This window comes from Drosophila guanche, unplaced genomic scaffold (assembly GCF_900245975.1).
Source record: "Drosophila guanche unplaced genomic scaffold, DGUA_6, whole genome shotgun sequence".
NCBI lineage: Eukaryota > Metazoa > Arthropoda > Insecta > Diptera > Drosophilidae > Drosophila > Drosophila guanche.
The window spans coordinates 2317644-2333895 of NW_022995754.1; the positions used below are offsets into that span (position 1 = coordinate 2317644).

General features: G+C 37.2%; 4 protein-coding genes across 6 annotated transcripts; 3 read left to right on the plus strand and 1 right to left on the minus strand.

Annotated features, from left to right (window-relative positions):
• The first annotated feature begins 471 nt into the window (after positions 1–471).
• LOC117589266 lies at positions 472–1553 on the plus strand. The gene is made up of 5 exons (XM_034281046.1): positions 472–630; positions 692–855; positions 956–1089; positions 1158–1228; positions 1325–1553. The coding sequence occupies exons 1-5, from the start codon at positions 550–552 to the stop codon at positions 1415–1417; spliced, it is 543 nt and encodes a 180-aa protein (XP_034136937.1). The 5' UTR covers positions 472–549; the 3' UTR covers positions 1418–1553.
• On the plus strand, positions 1456–9768 carry LOC117589263 (IQ and AAA domain-containing protein 1-like). Of its 3 annotated transcripts, XM_034281040.1 has the most exons (14): positions 1456–2331; positions 2387–2717; positions 2780–3069; positions 3136–3292; positions 3356–3619; positions 3679–3836; positions 3895–4475; positions 6149–6218; positions 6353–6679; positions 6744–7013; positions 7085–7182; positions 7278–7580; positions 7643–7813; positions 7877–9434. In XM_034281040.1, the coding sequence occupies exons 1-14, from the start codon at positions 1479–1481 to the stop codon at positions 8039–8041; spliced, it is 4038 nt and encodes a 1345-aa protein (XP_034136931.1). In that variant the 5' UTR covers positions 1456–1478; the 3' UTR covers positions 8042–9434. The 3 variants fall into 3 exon arrangements, with proteins under 3 accessions (XP_034136931.1, XP_034136932.1, XP_034136933.1); XM_034281041.1 differs by lacking the exons at positions 6149–6218; positions 6353–6679; positions 6744–7013; ... (2 more) ...; positions 7643–7813; positions 7877–9434 and adding an exon at positions 4531–4660; XM_034281042.1 differs by lacking the exons at positions 1456–2331; positions 2387–2717; positions 2780–3069; ... (2 more) ...; positions 3679–3836; positions 3895–4475 and adding an exon at positions 4786–5071 and having other exon boundaries at positions 7877–9768.
• Positions 9769–10476: 708 nt separating this feature from the next.
• LOC117589265 lies at positions 10477–12311 on the minus strand. The gene is made up of 6 exons (XM_034281045.1): positions 12252–12311; positions 11702–11976; positions 11350–11646; positions 11153–11280; positions 10694–11089; positions 10477–10632 (listed from the first exon to the last, which is right to left on the minus strand). The coding sequence occupies exons 2-6, from the start codon at positions 11959–11961 to the stop codon at positions 10493–10495; spliced, it is 1221 nt and encodes a 406-aa protein (XP_034136936.1). The 5' UTR covers positions 11962–11976; positions 12252–12311; the 3' UTR covers positions 10477–10492.
• Positions 12312–12617: 306 nt separating this feature from the next.
• Positions 12618–15992, plus strand: LOC117589180 (membrane-bound transcription factor site-1 protease). Its single transcript, XM_034280903.1, has 5 exons — positions 12618–12883; positions 12945–13466; positions 13526–14378; positions 14438–15177; positions 15238–15992. Exons 1-5 carry the CDS (start codon positions 12683–12685, stop codon positions 15973–15975), a joined length of 3054 nt encoding a protein of 1017 aa, XP_034136794.1. The 5' UTR covers positions 12618–12682; the 3' UTR covers positions 15976–15992.
• Positions 15993–16252: the final 260 nt, after the last annotated feature.

Genomic DNA, 16252 nt, shown 5'->3' on the forward strand with positions numbered 1-16252 from the left:
AGATACCTTCAGCTGCTTACGCAGGGTTCTCCCAAGATCAGCTTGGTCAAAAACTTGTTCAGGAGATTGAAATATGTTTAATAAAATAAAAATTCTGTTATTTTTATTAGTTTGTTGAATTAGTTGGTATTTTATACTATATAATTGAAATATTTGGCCCGGTCACACTTAGTACAACCAACGATTTCACACAAAAAATCATCCATGGCCGTCGATGAACTGCAAAGATTAGTTCAATATACGTTTACGGTATATACAGGTCATGAAAAGTCATGAAAACTAGCCAAGCTTGTGTGGAATGGATTGATGAATTGGGTACAATTAAAGCATTGGCGCTGAGAATCCTAACTAGATGGTAATATTAAATAGAATATCAAAATCGAGAAAAATTGTATAATATGTACAGTATATTTTGAAAATGAAAGGGTATACTTCGGTATATTTTTGAGGGCCGTCGATAAATCCGTGGTCACACTGATAATAAAATATTTTGGACAAACTGTTGAATGAATTAAATAATATTAAATAATAGTATAACGCACATTTATTATGGAATATGTTCATTCTGTTTGGAACTACATTGCCTCGGTGTGCAGTTGCTTGCATTGCGCCGAGGACGTTGGTGCTCAGGTAAGCTGCAATGACGTCGTTTTTGGACAATAATAGAAGCAGAGTTCCTTTTGTATTGCAGAATATTGAACCAAACGAAAGAACACACCTACTCGTGGACCCCGTCAACCATAGTCCGGCACTCAGGAGAAGCAATTCGGATGGTTTAAGTAACGATTATTCCCACTCGCTTCCAAAAAAAGATGACCAAACGGCGCTATCTAGACTTGTACAGAATACAGCAATGTGCGTACTTCTAAAGATGCAGCGCATACATGTGTATATGAATATGCGTTGTACATACATACATATGTACATTTATGCTTATCTGCATTTTTATTTCTAGAAACATGATCAATGTGGGCGCCATGGATTGCCATAGCCTGGAGCATCAGGAGTACACAGACAGAATCAAAACATATTCGCAGCGCTTGCATCAACTGTGGAACAATGTGCAGCACCCAAACATAACAATGAAAGGTTAGGCACACCATGCACACTATAGCTGTTGCAATTGATAGACAATACTTTGCTTTGAATTTATTTAGGACTGCTGAAGGATGTCCCAAATCATCAGTTCTATATAACAAAACCAATCTCTTCTAAGGATACACTTCAGGTTAGTTGTTAATTAAGTTCAGTCACAGCTGCAAGGGTTTATGGTCAAAATTGAAACGCATAATTCATGTCTTACTATGTTGGCTTGCCTTTACAGATGAACTTGTTTATCGAGAAAGCACTGATCGGTGTTAACCACATACAGATCGACCACAAAGAGGCGGTTGTAGTTCCTTTCCAAATACCCTGATTATTCATCAAAAGATAAGTAATAGATTTGTGTATCAGTTTATAATGGTACTAAGTAACCCATGCAAATTCATTTAATCGACTTATTTTATTTAGTGTATAAATACAAAAAAATACAATACACACACACACACATACTCCCTCAGAGAATATTTGTACAATTCAATAAAATTACAATGATGTCTTTTGACCTTAATCATAAGCTGTGGGTATCCACCAGAAAGGATATTGGGCAACTCATCAAGAAACAGAATCGCTTGAAGAAACTTGAACCCCCCGAGGAGAAGGCAATCTCGTTTAAAATATTTTCAGAGCTTTACGTGTTGTATGTGGAACTGGTCAACAAGTTGAGTTTCATCTACCACAATACTTTTCAAGTGCAAAAACGTGCAGTGGTACGCGTTCTTGTGGAGAGTGCCACACAGCAGCTGATGAGACTCAAGGAGGAATTGAAGGGCATGGAGTTGAGCGAATATGTTTACATAGACAAAGCATTGGTCGCTCGAAAGCTCACGCCCCGTGACCTGATTATATGGAGATCACCTCAGTTTCTGTATCGCCGTCCCTTGGACGCTCAAAATATTGTAGCGGACAACAAGTTGTACATGAATGATATGGAAAAGGAGGAGAAGGCAGCACAGGATTGGGTCAAAGTTGCTGAAGCAGTGACGCTGATCCAGGCACACGAAAGGGCGCGTCGGGCTCGTGTGTACAAGTCGAATATAAAGTTTGATAAAAACAAGTTTCTCAAGGTGATACAGCGAAAAAAAATCAACTATAAATTTACCTTCAAGCCGGATCAGGCTATGAGCATCCCTGTCAAGAGAACTGTCTTCTCGGCCGACTTCTTGAAGGACTTTGAATCATGCGAAAACTTGAGAGCAAAAATGGAAGTATTGGAGCCGTCAATTGATGGTAAATATAATTATGATAATACCCTAACGTATCCAGAATAATATTTTCCTTCTAGATGATGAATTGGAAAGGCAAAACAAACGTCGAGACGCTGCAGCTCGTAAGATACAAGCTTTGTGGAGGGGCTACAGGGCAAGAAAGATTGTTAAAATAAGGCGAAGATTTAAAGAAGAATTATACGGAATGAAAAAACTTAGAAAGCTAAAACGCCCAGACTGTGCAGCGAACTCCGTTCTCGAGATGTATAAGAAGGAGATGTTGAAGAAGAAGCTTGACGAGGAATATGTTCAATTAATCACTGATGAACGCACGAGGATACTGCAAATGCGAACTCCTTGGATGATGGAAGACATTTCCGATCACATACGTCACTGGTTTCAAGACTTGTAAGTCCCATTTTCGAATGCATTACATTTGGCTTTGAATTTTAATTAAATTCCTTCAACAGTTATGAAAAGACTGGCAACTTCCATCCATACCCCGACCCGGTCAAAACTGGCACCATTTTGGTTGTCATCGATGAAACAATGACGCCATTAGAGTTCCAAGAGACCCTAGGGAAAAAGCCCATGACCAAAGCGGAGCGCCAGAAGCTGGCTGAAAAGAAAAAGGCAGAAAAGCAAAAACTAAAGGACAAAATTCGCAAGCAGAAAATGAAGGATGCGAAACGTAGGAAAAAATTGAAAGATGCTGGAATTATTGATGTTGCCTACGAAATTACTTCCAGCAAAGCTATAGGTGGGGAGAGAGCAATAACTCTTACTCCAGGAGTGTTCTTTTATTTATTTATGTTTATATTCACAGCAAATATTGAAGAGACAATGAAGCAATTTTCACTTGATTGGAGAAACATTGATGAGTACCTCAACAAAAATCACGATCCGATCAAAGATTGGATCACAGAGGAGGAGTTGGCAAAGATACATCAAGAGCTGAGAGGATTGGTTGATGAATATATGAGGTAAACACAAAAGAAAATACATTTAAGTTAGTTTCTGTGGCAGTACCATGATCATTATTATAGGGTAGAATACGAGCTGCTTAGAGAAGCTTTGGCCAAAGATACAAAGACCAAATACAAGGCTCAAAAAGTGAGGAAGGCCAAACCTAAAAAGGAGAAAAAGAAGAAAAAGGTCAAGGATATGACAGCAGATCGAACGCTTGAATCACTGTACCAAGAACTGAAGGATGAAGGCATCATAGAGGACGTTTCCCACAAAGATTTCGATGAATTTATTACCGACTTTAACTTTGTTGCCGATGACACAAGAGATGAAGATGGTTTAACGTTAGTATTTTACTTTTAATGCTAAAGATTTAACTTTCCCTCACAAACACATTAAACAGAACTTTGGGTCCGGCCAAGGGTGACATCAAAATGATTATTCAGGAATCAATGCTGGGCATGGGAGAGTTTGATATTGAGAAACCAAAGTCTATTTTATTAATTGGACCACTTAACAGTGGGAAAAGACTAATTTGCAATATAATTGCCTCCGAATTGGGTAAATATATCCTCAATTTATATGCGATCAAACATTTATCATCATTTATAAATTTTAGATGCTGTATTTATAAATCTTAGTCCAGAAAAAGTCTTTAAGTTTGCGGATAGAATGAAGTATTTCCTGCATGTTGTAATGAAAGTGGCAAAAGCCTTTCAGCCAGCCATATTATATATCGAGGAAGCACATCGTTTGTTCTTGAAAAAGGTTTCACCTGAACTAAAGGAAATTAATCCAGGGCTGCTCGGTCCTTCCATTTCGAAAGCCATTTTGAAAACTATCAAAAAATCCGACAAGATTGTTCTTTTGGGCACGAGCAACATGCCGTGGTCTGCGAAGGGAAAGTTCAAGAAAGCATTCCAAAAAGTTCTGCTCATACCAAAGTGCGACTATGGCACTAGCTTCCTACTTTGGCTGGAACTAATGACCGAAAACGTAGAGGATATGGAGGAGTATGCATACTCTGCACTGGCAAGAGTCTTGCAGGCATATAACTCTGGCGAAATTGCACAGAACATAAGTCAGACACTAGATGTATCGAGAAGAATGAGGCTTCGAAATGAAGCCATAGACCCCAACGAATTTTTGGAATATTTCTTGAGCAAAAATGAAGAGCCAACATTTCCGCCAGATCAAAAGGTAAAACCTCAAAGTATCTCTGTCATTAATGGATATTATAACATATTATTTTTAGGTTATGGAAAAATTTGACAAATGGTTTGGCAAGTCTAACAAATTCTTAAAATTAAGACGCAAGTTCATGGCCAAAAAGATGGCAAAAGATAAGAAGAAGAAGTAGGTGGATTACAAATAAATTGTGGTAATAAAACATACAACATTTTAATTATTTAATGTAATATATAATATAATGTGTCAAAAGTGTTAAAATATATTAAAAAAATATCCAATATCATTTCCCGTTTTATAACTCCAATGCAGCGACCATTGCCAGGCATTTGCTTGTTGGCAAAGCTCCCAAAAAGCTTTCGATATAACACTGCGATGGTCTGAGCATGCGCTCCATTAATATAACTTTAAGAATAAATACAATTATACTTGTCAGTCCTCAATTCAAGTCCATTTTATACATCAAACAAGGAGAAAATGATATTAAATTAGCGAGCAATAGTGATTTGGAGTGAGAGTTAATGAGCCAACGATACACAAATAACTGTGGGTTAGCCGAAAATTAAGAAAACGAAAGACACACGCACAATAAATACATATTAAAAATGGTAAGGACGAAATTGTGTGCCCCCCTCCGAACATCAGAAATGTTTATTACAACATAAATGTCCACTTTTAATTGGCGTTTTTGTTGCATACCTTAAGAGTGTGTACCTCAAGTGTTTAACCTTTTGAAATCTAATAAGAATTATTGTCTGCAATAATGTCAAAGCATGTACGTATGTATTTTATGTGGATATACCTGCATATGTATGTACGCCAGGATGTGTTTTATGGTTTACATAAGCGTGTATCGTGTGTGTGTATTTAGCTATGTATTCATTCATCCGTCCATACATACATATATCTTTATCAACTTTAGAATTGAAGAGTGTTTAAAGTTTTCTTTCAATTTGGGGGGCTTTAAAGGTCTGCATATTGATTAGTTTCGTACTAGAGATGCGCATGGACTGCGTTTTTTTTTTGCCGTGGAACACCGTGCCTTGAACATTTTTTCGTTTTTTAGCCGAGTCGGGTCTGTGCCTCACACATTCGCACCCATCCCTATGTTTGTATTAACGTTTATATGTATGTACGACGAGGACAATACTTATGTGTTTCGTGTTTCGTATTTATGTATTTCCTTCAGCACTTATGTGCAGCTGTATATAGTGTATATGGATTTTATATATGTGTGTCCCCTTGCTAATTTTAAAATATATATCTTAATGCAAAAAAGAAAGAATTCAAAAAATATATACATTTCCGAATTTATATTCAGTTTTGTTTTCTGTGATATCATTCTCCCTTAATTGAAGGCAGCAAATTCAAACTGTTCGAACAGCCTAGACGCAGAAAGCACAGATGACGGAATAGTTGTGATTGTTTCTTACTTTTCTATCATGACGGGGATCGCATATCTTCTCCATCCACTGAAGATTGATCTTCTTCTACAAGCTGTTTTTATTACTCTGTTTCAATGTGCCCTACAGCAAGGGTACGGTCAAGCACGCCCTAAGCTTTGATCCAATACCAGATAACTCAATATATCACTCGGTTCTTTTTCGAGATCATTTCTTAAGCCATTTATATGTGTCTTTAAGTACTGGACAAACATTAATATATAATTTTGTCGTTTTTTTCAGAGTTACTACTCAAGGAGATCGTATTGGCAATTTGCTCTATATTTCTTTGCGCTTGCCGTATATTGCATAGGTAAGTAATTTATTTTTGATACAAAAACTATACAAACAAACGGAAAATTAAAGAAGCAAAATTTTTGTTCGAAACCTGAAAACTCTTCCAAACAGACTAACAAATAAGTGAACAACTTCTTTCCCTTTTTCCAGATGGTTCTTTCATTTTGCCAGAGAACGATTCACCCACAACTGCTCCGAAATTTCTATCTAGAGGTCACCTTTATAAAGTCATTGTGGGGGAAACAATAGAGCTGCCATGCAAAGTACAAAATCTTGGCTCTTTTGTGCTATTGTGGAGAAAGGGTTCATCCGTGCTTACCGCTGGGCATCTGAAAATATCCAGAGATCAACGCTTTAAAATTGTCGGCGACTACAACTTGCAGATCAATGGAGTTAAGACGCAGGATGCTGGGGACTATATATGCCAGCTTGGGGATCAGGAAAATCGTGATCAAGTCCATACAGTTGAAATTTTGGGTAGTACAATTATTCAGCATTGAATTATGTTTAAATTTACTTGACAATTTTATACCACTTTTAGTTCCACCAACTCTAAGGGCTCTGCCACATAATGGACAAGTGACTGCACGGAAGGGAAGCACTGTCACATTGGAGTGCAAAGCATCTGGTAATCCAGTGCCAACAATATTCTGGTTCAAAAAAGATGTATTTTCTGGACCCACTCATCTATCGGATAGTTCCACATTGATATTGGAGAATGTGGACAGACACCATGCCGGCACATATCAGTGCTCGGCAGATAATGGTGTCAAGGAGCGTGTTTCCATGGACATACAGCTGACGATATTATGTAAGAGAGGATTATATATATTCCAGGGGAAGTATAAATATTAACATTATTTTTACATATTTATTTTCCAGCTCCTCCTGAGATTACAGTTGAAAAATCCTGGGTTCATGCTGCCGAGGGATATGACGTGGAGCTGGTCTGCATTGTTCACGGTGATGTGAGCTCTGAGGTAAGTAATCCTAGAAATCGAGAGAATATTAGTTAAAATAACTGCTTTAATCATTTTGCAATGTCTAACCTGTGTTTGACTTTCTTTATTTACAGATGTTGTGGTACCAAAATTCATTTTTACTGGATCCCACTGATCGCCGTTCCATGTACCCACGCGATGATCGTTACAGCCTTATTATACGCAACTTTCAACCGACTGATTTCGGCAATTACAGCTGTGTGGCTGACAATGCACTGGGCAGAACTAAGAAATATATTGAAGTGTCCGGCCGACCGGGACCAGCTGATTTTATATCGCCAGCATTGAGCGGGTTTCTGGATCACTACAACCTCACTTGGGCAATCGAGTCTGTGCCGCCATTGGATGAGATAAAACTATTGTACCGGCGGCTTTTGGTAACAGTGAACAGTGAATTTAGTGGCTAAACAGTTAAAATATATTTTCGTACACATTTCAGATGAATGAAACGTATCAACATCCTGGCAAATGGCACGAGTACCACATCAAGCCAACGCCAATAAGGACAGACGGATCCCACTACTTGATGTCGTATGTAGTCAAAAACCTGGAACACAATGCCGTATATGAAGCGATTGTTCAAGCTAAGAACAAATATGGATGGAATGAGGTAGGTTTCACTTTTTAAGTACATTAAACAAAAGAGACTAAAATATTTGTATACTTATTATAGATCAGCGATATTCATCAATTTTATACGCGAAATCATGACCTTCTGCTCGACATCGATATGGAATATAAAATGGGAGTTTCAAGCAATAATAGAATAGTTCCAACTATCTGTGGCATTATTTTATGCATATTTGCGTTGGTATTCAATCCTATCATCAGTATTTAAAATATTGCGTTCAGTATTCATTTTGCAAAAATATAATTTAAAAGGTGCCTTACTAAAACTTTAGCAAATAATTGTTCATATTTATACGTATGTATATGTATGTGTTTGTACACTAAGAAGAACGTAACATGATTGAAATCTGAATATAATAATCTTAATCTTATGTTCTTTATAGAAAGTTCATCTCGAATAGGCTAAACTCTAAAAACTCTACGCAGAAAAAAACACAACCATTATTTTGTGGTGGAAGTCGTTCTTGCATTCCATTTTTTGTAGCAATAACGCCATAATGCTTCTATTAAATATAGTTATTTTAATAATTAATGCAAGAATGCAAATACATACATACATACATACAGATAGACATAAAAGAGACCCATGATTAAGGGGTGAACAGAATAGAAAACCCAACTCCAACTTGGATAGTTACAGAAAGTTTAGTCTACGATACCAATTGGCTCTACAGACAGACAGTTGGTCATGGCTGCATCGACTTCGATTAGAAATATGTGTACATATATCATCATTTATGTATATAATTTGTTCCATTATTGTTTCTTGAAAGAACATACATATGGGTAAGACATTTAGGGATCTCTCAGAACAAGAGAGATCTATGCCGCAAAGCTGTATAATTTTATAGTTTTGATTTTCTCAGACATATGATATCCCCAAAAATATCACATTATGTAATAAAAAAGTAGGCGATAATATGAATTAATGTAAATATTCAAAACCAAATGTCAAAAGTCTCTAAATATATTAACAACAAATATGTATATGCATAACTATATGTAAAGGAATACATATGTATGAAGTACATACATACATATATCTACAGATATATGTATATAATATTTAGGAATATTCATAAATACATACAAGATATTATCATACTTAGCCATAATGATTGAAACTTTTATACGATGCATATCGCCATACCTCCCAAAAGGTATTATATCTTATGGTATGCTTATTTGTAAGTTGTCGAAGGGCAACACAATTAAAACACCCCACACGTTAAAAAGCCATTGATTTCTATACCGAAAACCCCGAATCCAAAGCGAATGTAAATCTAAATAAATTATTTTGTTGACATTGTTTGAGTTCTCAGTAAGTCTTACGTAGACCCCAAATTTGTTTGGTACTCGTACTTTATATTATATTAATATGAATATGATCTATGCTTAAACCTTTAAGGGATAAATTCTCTAACTAACTTCGAAGTTTTTCAGAACTATCCAAAATGATTTGGTGCTCGAAATCTTATTCTTTCAAATTGTCTGTAATTATATACCACACTGTGAACTCAAACATTGTTAGTACAGCTCAATGTCTTGTATATGCGTGGTAATATGCGTCGTACGCGTGCATTGTAGCTATAATGATAACGAAAAATTAGACACCATTTAAATAGTCAATATGCTTATGCCAAATAATGTATTTACATAGATGTATCTATATCTATATAAAAGGAAATACAGTTTGGCAAATTAATTACACCGCCTAAAACTCACATATTTCGTTTGAACATTTAAATTGTTTCCGGATTTTCATCTACACATTAGGACTCACAATTATTTATGTAACTATGTGTATTTTTTATCAGGAGTCACCTATAATTTCTTAAATCATTAAAGCTAATAACTAAATTCTGAATTCAAGCAGTACACATTCATCAAGTAAAGTAAAGGCATTCCAAGATATTTTTTTAATCGATAGCTATACAACAATATTAGGTAAAACTTATATCTAAAGAAATAATTAAATATACATACACACACATACGAGCATAATCTAGTAATAAATATTATATTAATACAAATATAATATGGCAAACTGTATGATAGAAATCCCCCCTAATAGTGAACACCGAATAGTGAACTACGGATAACCTTATTATTAATAAACATATTTGTAACAAACAAACAAAAAGAAAAGAAACCCATAAAAATCACAGGAACACATAAATATGTATGTTTGTGTATCAAAATATGTGCGTATGTGTAATTAACATCATTGAAAAAAGATAAAGATAGATCATATTATGATATTTTAACTATAAGTGTTCGTAGCAATAAGAAATAGAAAATATCTCACTAGTGTCATAATTTAAATTTTAAAACCGAAACTTTACATAACATTAAGTGTGTAAGATTTACCTACTTATAATGAATGGCATTATACAAGCACAAATAAAATCTTTTACTAGTAGATTAACATAATATAGATTGAAAATTCTCGTTTTGCAGAAGGAATCATATTGGAAAGGTCACAAATGCAGGTTGAATGTAGATGAATGAATGTAGAATCCCCCAAGACCATTCTGCCCATAAATCATTACACATCTGTGGGATAGTATTTCTTTGGGTACGTAATTCCATTCCATAAAAACTTTCTCAACACCATTACACATTGAAAAACAAAACACACAATTTTTCAAGTTTATAGTTAGTCTATGCCGCCATCCGGGGAGGTGGGCGGCATAGAATGAGGATTTATTTGATTCATTGTGGTTGGTTTTATTGAGAGTAACTGAATAGCTTCTAGTAGACCATCCTGACTGCTTGACTGCAAAGGGCAGTTTCCATCTGAAATAATATGACAAAACATTAAAAGCGTGCAAATTGAAATACAAAGAATGTGTGTTACCTGAATTGTGGGAAGTGTATCGGTCAGAGCTAGACATTTTGTAAGAAGCAGTCTTTAAAGTATTCATTGGCATTATTCGCGTTTGGTTCCATGTCACTGTGTTGGTGTCAGACTTTGTGGCTTCCCACGGCATGGACCACCTTCGCATTTGACTTTCGGGATCTGTAGCGTTGCCATCTATAACTTCACCAGCAGCAGCCTCTGACCAACGGCGCTGACCATTCAAAGGAAACAGAGGAAAACTTAAAGATGATTTGACATTTCGATGGAATGGCGTCTTCATCGAAAGCAAGTGTCCCGGGTTTGGCAACGGACCGCGAGTGTGTTCGAAAATAGCCTGCATTGGATTTGGGTCGTGATATGTTAGGAGTGGCGATGGACAGCGCGGTTGTTCCACTGGAAAATAAACAAAAGAGATGTATATATATATAAAAGAGGATGGTAAATGTATTACAATACCTGATTCTGTTATTCCAATTGCAATGGGACGCTGATCGGTTAGCGAATTTCCTTTCGACGATTCCGATTTAACATTTGAGACGCACAAGTTTGGCGATGGCGTTTGCGATCGTTGATCGTATTGAGAGCTTTACAGAAAAAACAAGTATGCAGAGATAAACTAAGCCTCTATGAAAGGTATGAGAATAGTTTCTTACCGCTGCTTGATAACACTGCAGTCTTGTTCATGTGGAAACCCAACTGGGGATTGGCAGACGAAACAACAGGTTAGCGATGAAAACGCATCATAGCTAGCGGCACAGAACTGATGTTGAATATTGATTACGGATTGTGCATTTTCCAGAACGATAAGCTCATTATGTTCTCTGAGTCGCTTTTGTTCCAGCTCGGTATTAATGGCAGAAGTAGATTGATCCACGGACGGTATGGTAACAAAGTCCTGTAGTATGGCTAACATGTGAGTTTTGACAGTTCCTGTGGCCACTGTGGTTGCCCTATGGGAAGATTTACAAATAGCTCTTATCACACAGCATCTATTTATATATTTACCTTGCCAGATCATTCCATGAATTTGTTAAATAAGATGTAGTGTAGTTGTTAAACAGCGGCTTCTCATTCAATGACCACTGCTCCAAGACTGCAATGGAATGCGCCAACTTGGATCCAGATGTGCATAGACTATTTAGAGCACTCAAGTAATTTATCCAAGCGGCTGAGCACTCGCTCAAAGCTGTCTTGGCTGATATTGATGAATTGCTGCCGGTACTAGAAGTACTCGAGTGTCCGAAATTGCTGCACAACTCTTCCATGATTACAGTTACTTCCTGTAATAAGAACGCCATTTAATCGAAGTTTATGTAATTTGTGAAGTTTAGTTGCGTAGATGTGTGTAGATTCCTAATATAATTAGTACAATTTGCTCTGTTTACATTTTCATGTATTTAAATGTATACCAACAAGCATACATATGGATGTGTGTACACATATGGGAGCCAGAAACCTATGTTCATTTATTCACTTAGAGTATTTTCAGTACTTTAAGTTGGTGCAAGCAACAGAATATTAATTGTTTCACAAAAAAAAAGCTTATATCGCTTACCTTTATGCAGTTATTTTGCTTAACTTTTTGTTGAAAAACTTTGCCGGTGCGCACGGAAATGAGTGACCAAACTGTCCAAATTATTTCGATAGCTGCATCAGTGATACTCCCAAAAAAACAATAGAATCTTATATCTTATGGGGGGAATCAGATATTGCTTTTAATTTGCATAGCTTGGTAAAACGCATCTACAATTTGTTTAAATAGCGTGCCAATATTAATTCAATAATAGTGCCAACTGGTTCGATAAATCTTATGCGAAAGAAAATAGTTTTCAGGAGTACCACTAGTGTTTGGTATTTTATTTTGTTTCTGAATTCCATCACACTAAAAATCAACAGCTGGTTAGTACCATCTCTTTTGCAGCCCTGGGCTCTTTTGTTTATTTCGTCTTCACTTCTTATTTTAGCTTGTTTTGACTCTTTACTTAAATGAATGTGCATACTTTTATTTGTTTAATACATGCAATAAGCGCCTGGATTTTGTTTCAATGTATTCCTGCATGCACGACATCAGAGACAGACACTTTTAAAACCACTGTGGTGCCCAATGAGTTTATTGTTCAATATCATTTTAAATACTTTCCCACGGTCAGAGAAACCTATATACGAACTAAGCTGTTAAGTTCCAATGTATGTATCAAGGATCAAATGATGTGAAAACCTTTTAATTATATAAATTTGTTTACTTAAGCTATCAAATTGGAGAATCTTACCACGAAACAATTTGGCGAGTCAATTTCCAAGCGATTTTGATATATTAAGAGTTTTGGAAGAGAAACCAGCTTCTTTAGATCAAATTGTAAAGAAAGTCGCATCTCATCCATCAGTTAAGGCCGTCGTCCCACAGCGAAGTGTGCAACGAACCCTCGCATGGGCCCTTAATGGAACTCAAAGCCGCAATACTCTGGGAATAGTACGCAAAGAGGACAAGCGCTCAAGGCGAGTTTCTTCGGTACTGCATGCAAATGTACTCTGGAATCTGGGCATAACAGGAAAAGGTGTAAAAGTGGCTATTTTTGATACTGGTTTAACCAAGAATCACCCACATTTCCGGACTGTCAAGGAGCGCACAAATTGGACAAATGAAAAGTCGCTGGACGATAAAGTTAGCCATGGCACATTTGTCGCCGGGGTGATAGCATCATCTAAAGAATGCCTGGGGCTGGCCCCTGACGCTGAGTTGTACATCTTTAAAGTCTTTACAAACTCTCAGGTAAGACAAAATTGTTGATTAATCAATGAAGGAACTCAGCTAAAGCGTGTGTTATTTAGGTTTCCTATACCTCGTGGTTCTTGGATGCTTTTAACTATGCAATACATAGAAAAGTAAACATTCTCAACCTTAGCATAGGTGGGCCAGATTTCATGGACTCACCGTTCGTTGAGAAGGTTCTGGAATTGTCGGCCAATAATGTTATAATGGTATCGTCGGCTGGCAATGATGGCCCCCTTTATGGAACTCTGAACAATCCTGGCGATCAGAGCGATGTGATTGGTGTCGGCGGCATTCAGTTTGATGACAAAATTGCCAAGTTCAGCTCCCGCGGAATGACCACCTGGGAGCTTCCGCTCGGCTACGGAAGACTAGGGCTAGACATTGTCACCTATGGCAGCCAAGTGGAAGGCAGTGATGTGCGCACAGGCTGCAGACGCCTCTCGGGCACATCAGTTTCATCGCCAGTTGTTGCAGGAGTAGCCGCTCTACTTATAAGTGGCGCATTCCATAGAATGGAGCTGATAAACCCCGCATCATTGAAACAAGTAATAATAGAAGGCGCGGAGAAACTGCCGACCTATAACATGTTTGAGCAGGGCCAGGGCAAGCTTAGCCTCTTGAAGAGCATGCAAAGCCTGCTGTCGTATAGGCCGAAAATTAGTCTAGTTCCACCCTTACTTGATTATACCTCGAATTACATGTGGCCATACAGCTCTCAGCCGCTATACTTTGGCAGCTCCGTGGCCATTGTGAACGTGACAATACTCAATGGAATATCAGTGACCAGTCATGTTGTAGACACGCCCAAGTGGATACCAGATTTTGAGCATAATGGACACTTTCTCAAAATATCAACACGATATTCTCCCACACTCTGGCCATGGACTGGTTGGATGGCAGTTTATATAGGTAAGAAAATTGTATTCACATTTTCGTGTTATTAAAAAACATTTTTAATGTCGTTTCAGCTGTTAATAAAGATGGTGAGGGCTACGAAGGCGTTGCTAAAGGAAACATATCTCTAATAATTGAAAGTTTAAGGGACAAAAGCAACGAAACAATTTCGAGTGAAGTAATTTTTCCGCTTACCATAAAACTCACGCAAAAACCGCCCAGGAATAAACGAATTTTGTGGGACCAGTACCACAGCTTGAGGTATCCTCCCAGGTATATACCACGAGATGATTTAAAAGTAAAGTCCGATCCTCTTGACTGGCGAGCGGACCACATACACACAAATTTCAAAGAAATGTATACATATTTACGCAATGTTGGATACTACATTGATGTCTTGAGGGAGCCCTACACATGCTTCAATGCCTCAGATTATGGCACTTTATTGGTTGTAGATCCAGAGAAGGAATTCGATGACGCTGAGGTGCATATCTTAAAGGAACATGTTCATAGGGATGGACTGAGCGTGGTCATATTCGCTGATTGGTACAACACAACGGTGATGAAAAAAATAAAATTCTTCGACGAGAATACTAGACAATGGTGGATACCGGATACTGGTGGCGCCAATATCCCAGCTCTGAATGATCTGTTGCAACAGTTTGGCATCGCATTTGGTGACTTTGTTGGCGAGGGACACTTTAAACTTGGCGATCATTCAATGTATTATGCAAGTGGCACAACAATTGTTAAATTTCCAGCCAATCCAAATGATATTGTGGTGGGAGCCAGTCTAAATGATCAAGGACAATCGGTAAGATTATAGAGAATTATCAGAAGGATTGATATACATTTATTACTCCATCTTTTTCAGATTATTACGGGCACAAAATCTTCAAAAAAGGAACCCAAAAAGGTCGTACCGATTCTGGGTTTATTTCAAACAAATTCCAGTAATGAAGGAGACAATATGGGCGACACTATTTCGATCGATGACCCAAAACATAAAGGCAGATTCCTGCGGCCAAAATTGAGTAAGCGGAATCTGAGCTATTTGCAAAATGTGAATGTGCCACACGAAGGACGCATCGCTGTGTATGGGGACTCAAACTGCCTCGACTCTACGCATATCGAGAAGGCTTGCTACTGGCTTTTGATTACCTTCTTAGACTTTGCCATGAATGCACATAAATCCAGTTTGCTGCAGAATCTAAACCGCATGTCAGAGTTTAAGAAATTGGCTGACAAACCCCTACCTCTAAGGATATCCAGCAATAGTACTAAGCCAGAAGTTACTGATAGAAGTGCCCGACTGCTGCAATGTGAACAGCTTGACTGGATAAGCCCGACGTTAAGCAAAACTAATCATCATCTGGAAGAACAACACACTGTGGAATGGGTTGCAAGTGAACTTGAAGGAGCAGAGCAGCAAAATAATCAGATTAAACAAATACTGGATGCAGCGATTATGAAATCTTCACAAGATGCTGAATATTTCATGGGAAGCCAAGCAGAAATTAGTTTGGGAACGTCAATGATGTTCATTTTTGGTCTAAGCTGTTTTGTTATTGTATTATTTGTGCTATTTATGAAAAGACGATTTATTTTGTAAATAAATGATTGAACATGAGGAATAAACGAATATTTACTTGGGTGGCAATCGATCTGTGTCTGCGATCAACATCAATAATCGAAGAACATTCTTTCCTTTGATCCGGATATACATATATTAATTATTGATAAGCAAATAGTTTTAAAAACACATTTTATTCGTTCGCATCAGTTTTAAAATCTTTAAATTGTAAGTTAAGTTACTTAGAAAATTAAAAATGAGTGTACGTTTTTTTTTTGTTTAATCATTTCTACTTACAAATGAATTGTTTATTTGT

Coding starts and splice junctions, on each gene's coding strand:
- LOC117589266 (XM_034281046.1), top strand. CDS start 550: ATGGAATATGTTCATTCTGTTTGGAACTACATTGCCTCGGTGTGCAGT. Junction 1,090..1,157: donor CCCAAACATAACAATGAAAG/GTTAGGCACACC, acceptor GAATTTATTTAG/GACTGCTGAAGGATGTCCCA. Junction 1,229..1,324: donor CTTCTAAGGATACACTTCAG/GTTAGTTGTTAA, acceptor TTGCCTTTACAG/ATGAACTTGTTTATCGAGAA.
- LOC117589263 (XM_034281040.1), top strand. CDS start 1,479: ATGCAAATTCATTTAATCGACTTATTTTATTTAGTGTATAAATACAAA. Junction 2,718..2,779: donor CGTCACTGGTTTCAAGACTT/GTAAGTCCCATT, acceptor TTCCTTCAACAG/TTATGAAAAGACTGGCAACT. Junction 7,814..7,876: donor ACAAATATGGATGGAATGAG/GTAGGTTTCACT, acceptor TACTTATTATAG/ATCAGCGATATTCATCAATT.
- LOC117589265 (XM_034281045.1), bottom strand. CDS start 11,961: ATGGAAGAGTTGTGCAGCAATTTCGGACACTCGAGTACTTCTAGTACC. Junction 11,281..11,349: donor TGCAGTGTTATCAAGCAGCG/GTAAGAAACTAT, acceptor TTTTCTGTAAAG/CTCTCAATACGATCAACGAT. Junction 11,090..11,152: donor AATTGGAATAACAGAATCAG/GTATTGTAATAC, acceptor TTTATTTTCCAG/TGGAACAACCGCGCTGTCCA.
- LOC117589180 (XM_034280903.1), top strand. CDS start 12,683: ATGAATGTGCATACTTTTATTTGTTTAATACATGCAATAAGCGCCTGG. Junction 13,467..13,525: donor AAGTCTTTACAAACTCTCAG/GTAAGACAAAAT, acceptor TGTGTTATTTAG/GTTTCCTATACCTCGTGGTT. Junction 15,178..15,237: donor TAAATGATCAAGGACAATCG/GTAAGATTATAG, acceptor CATCTTTTTCAG/ATTATTACGGGCACAAAATC.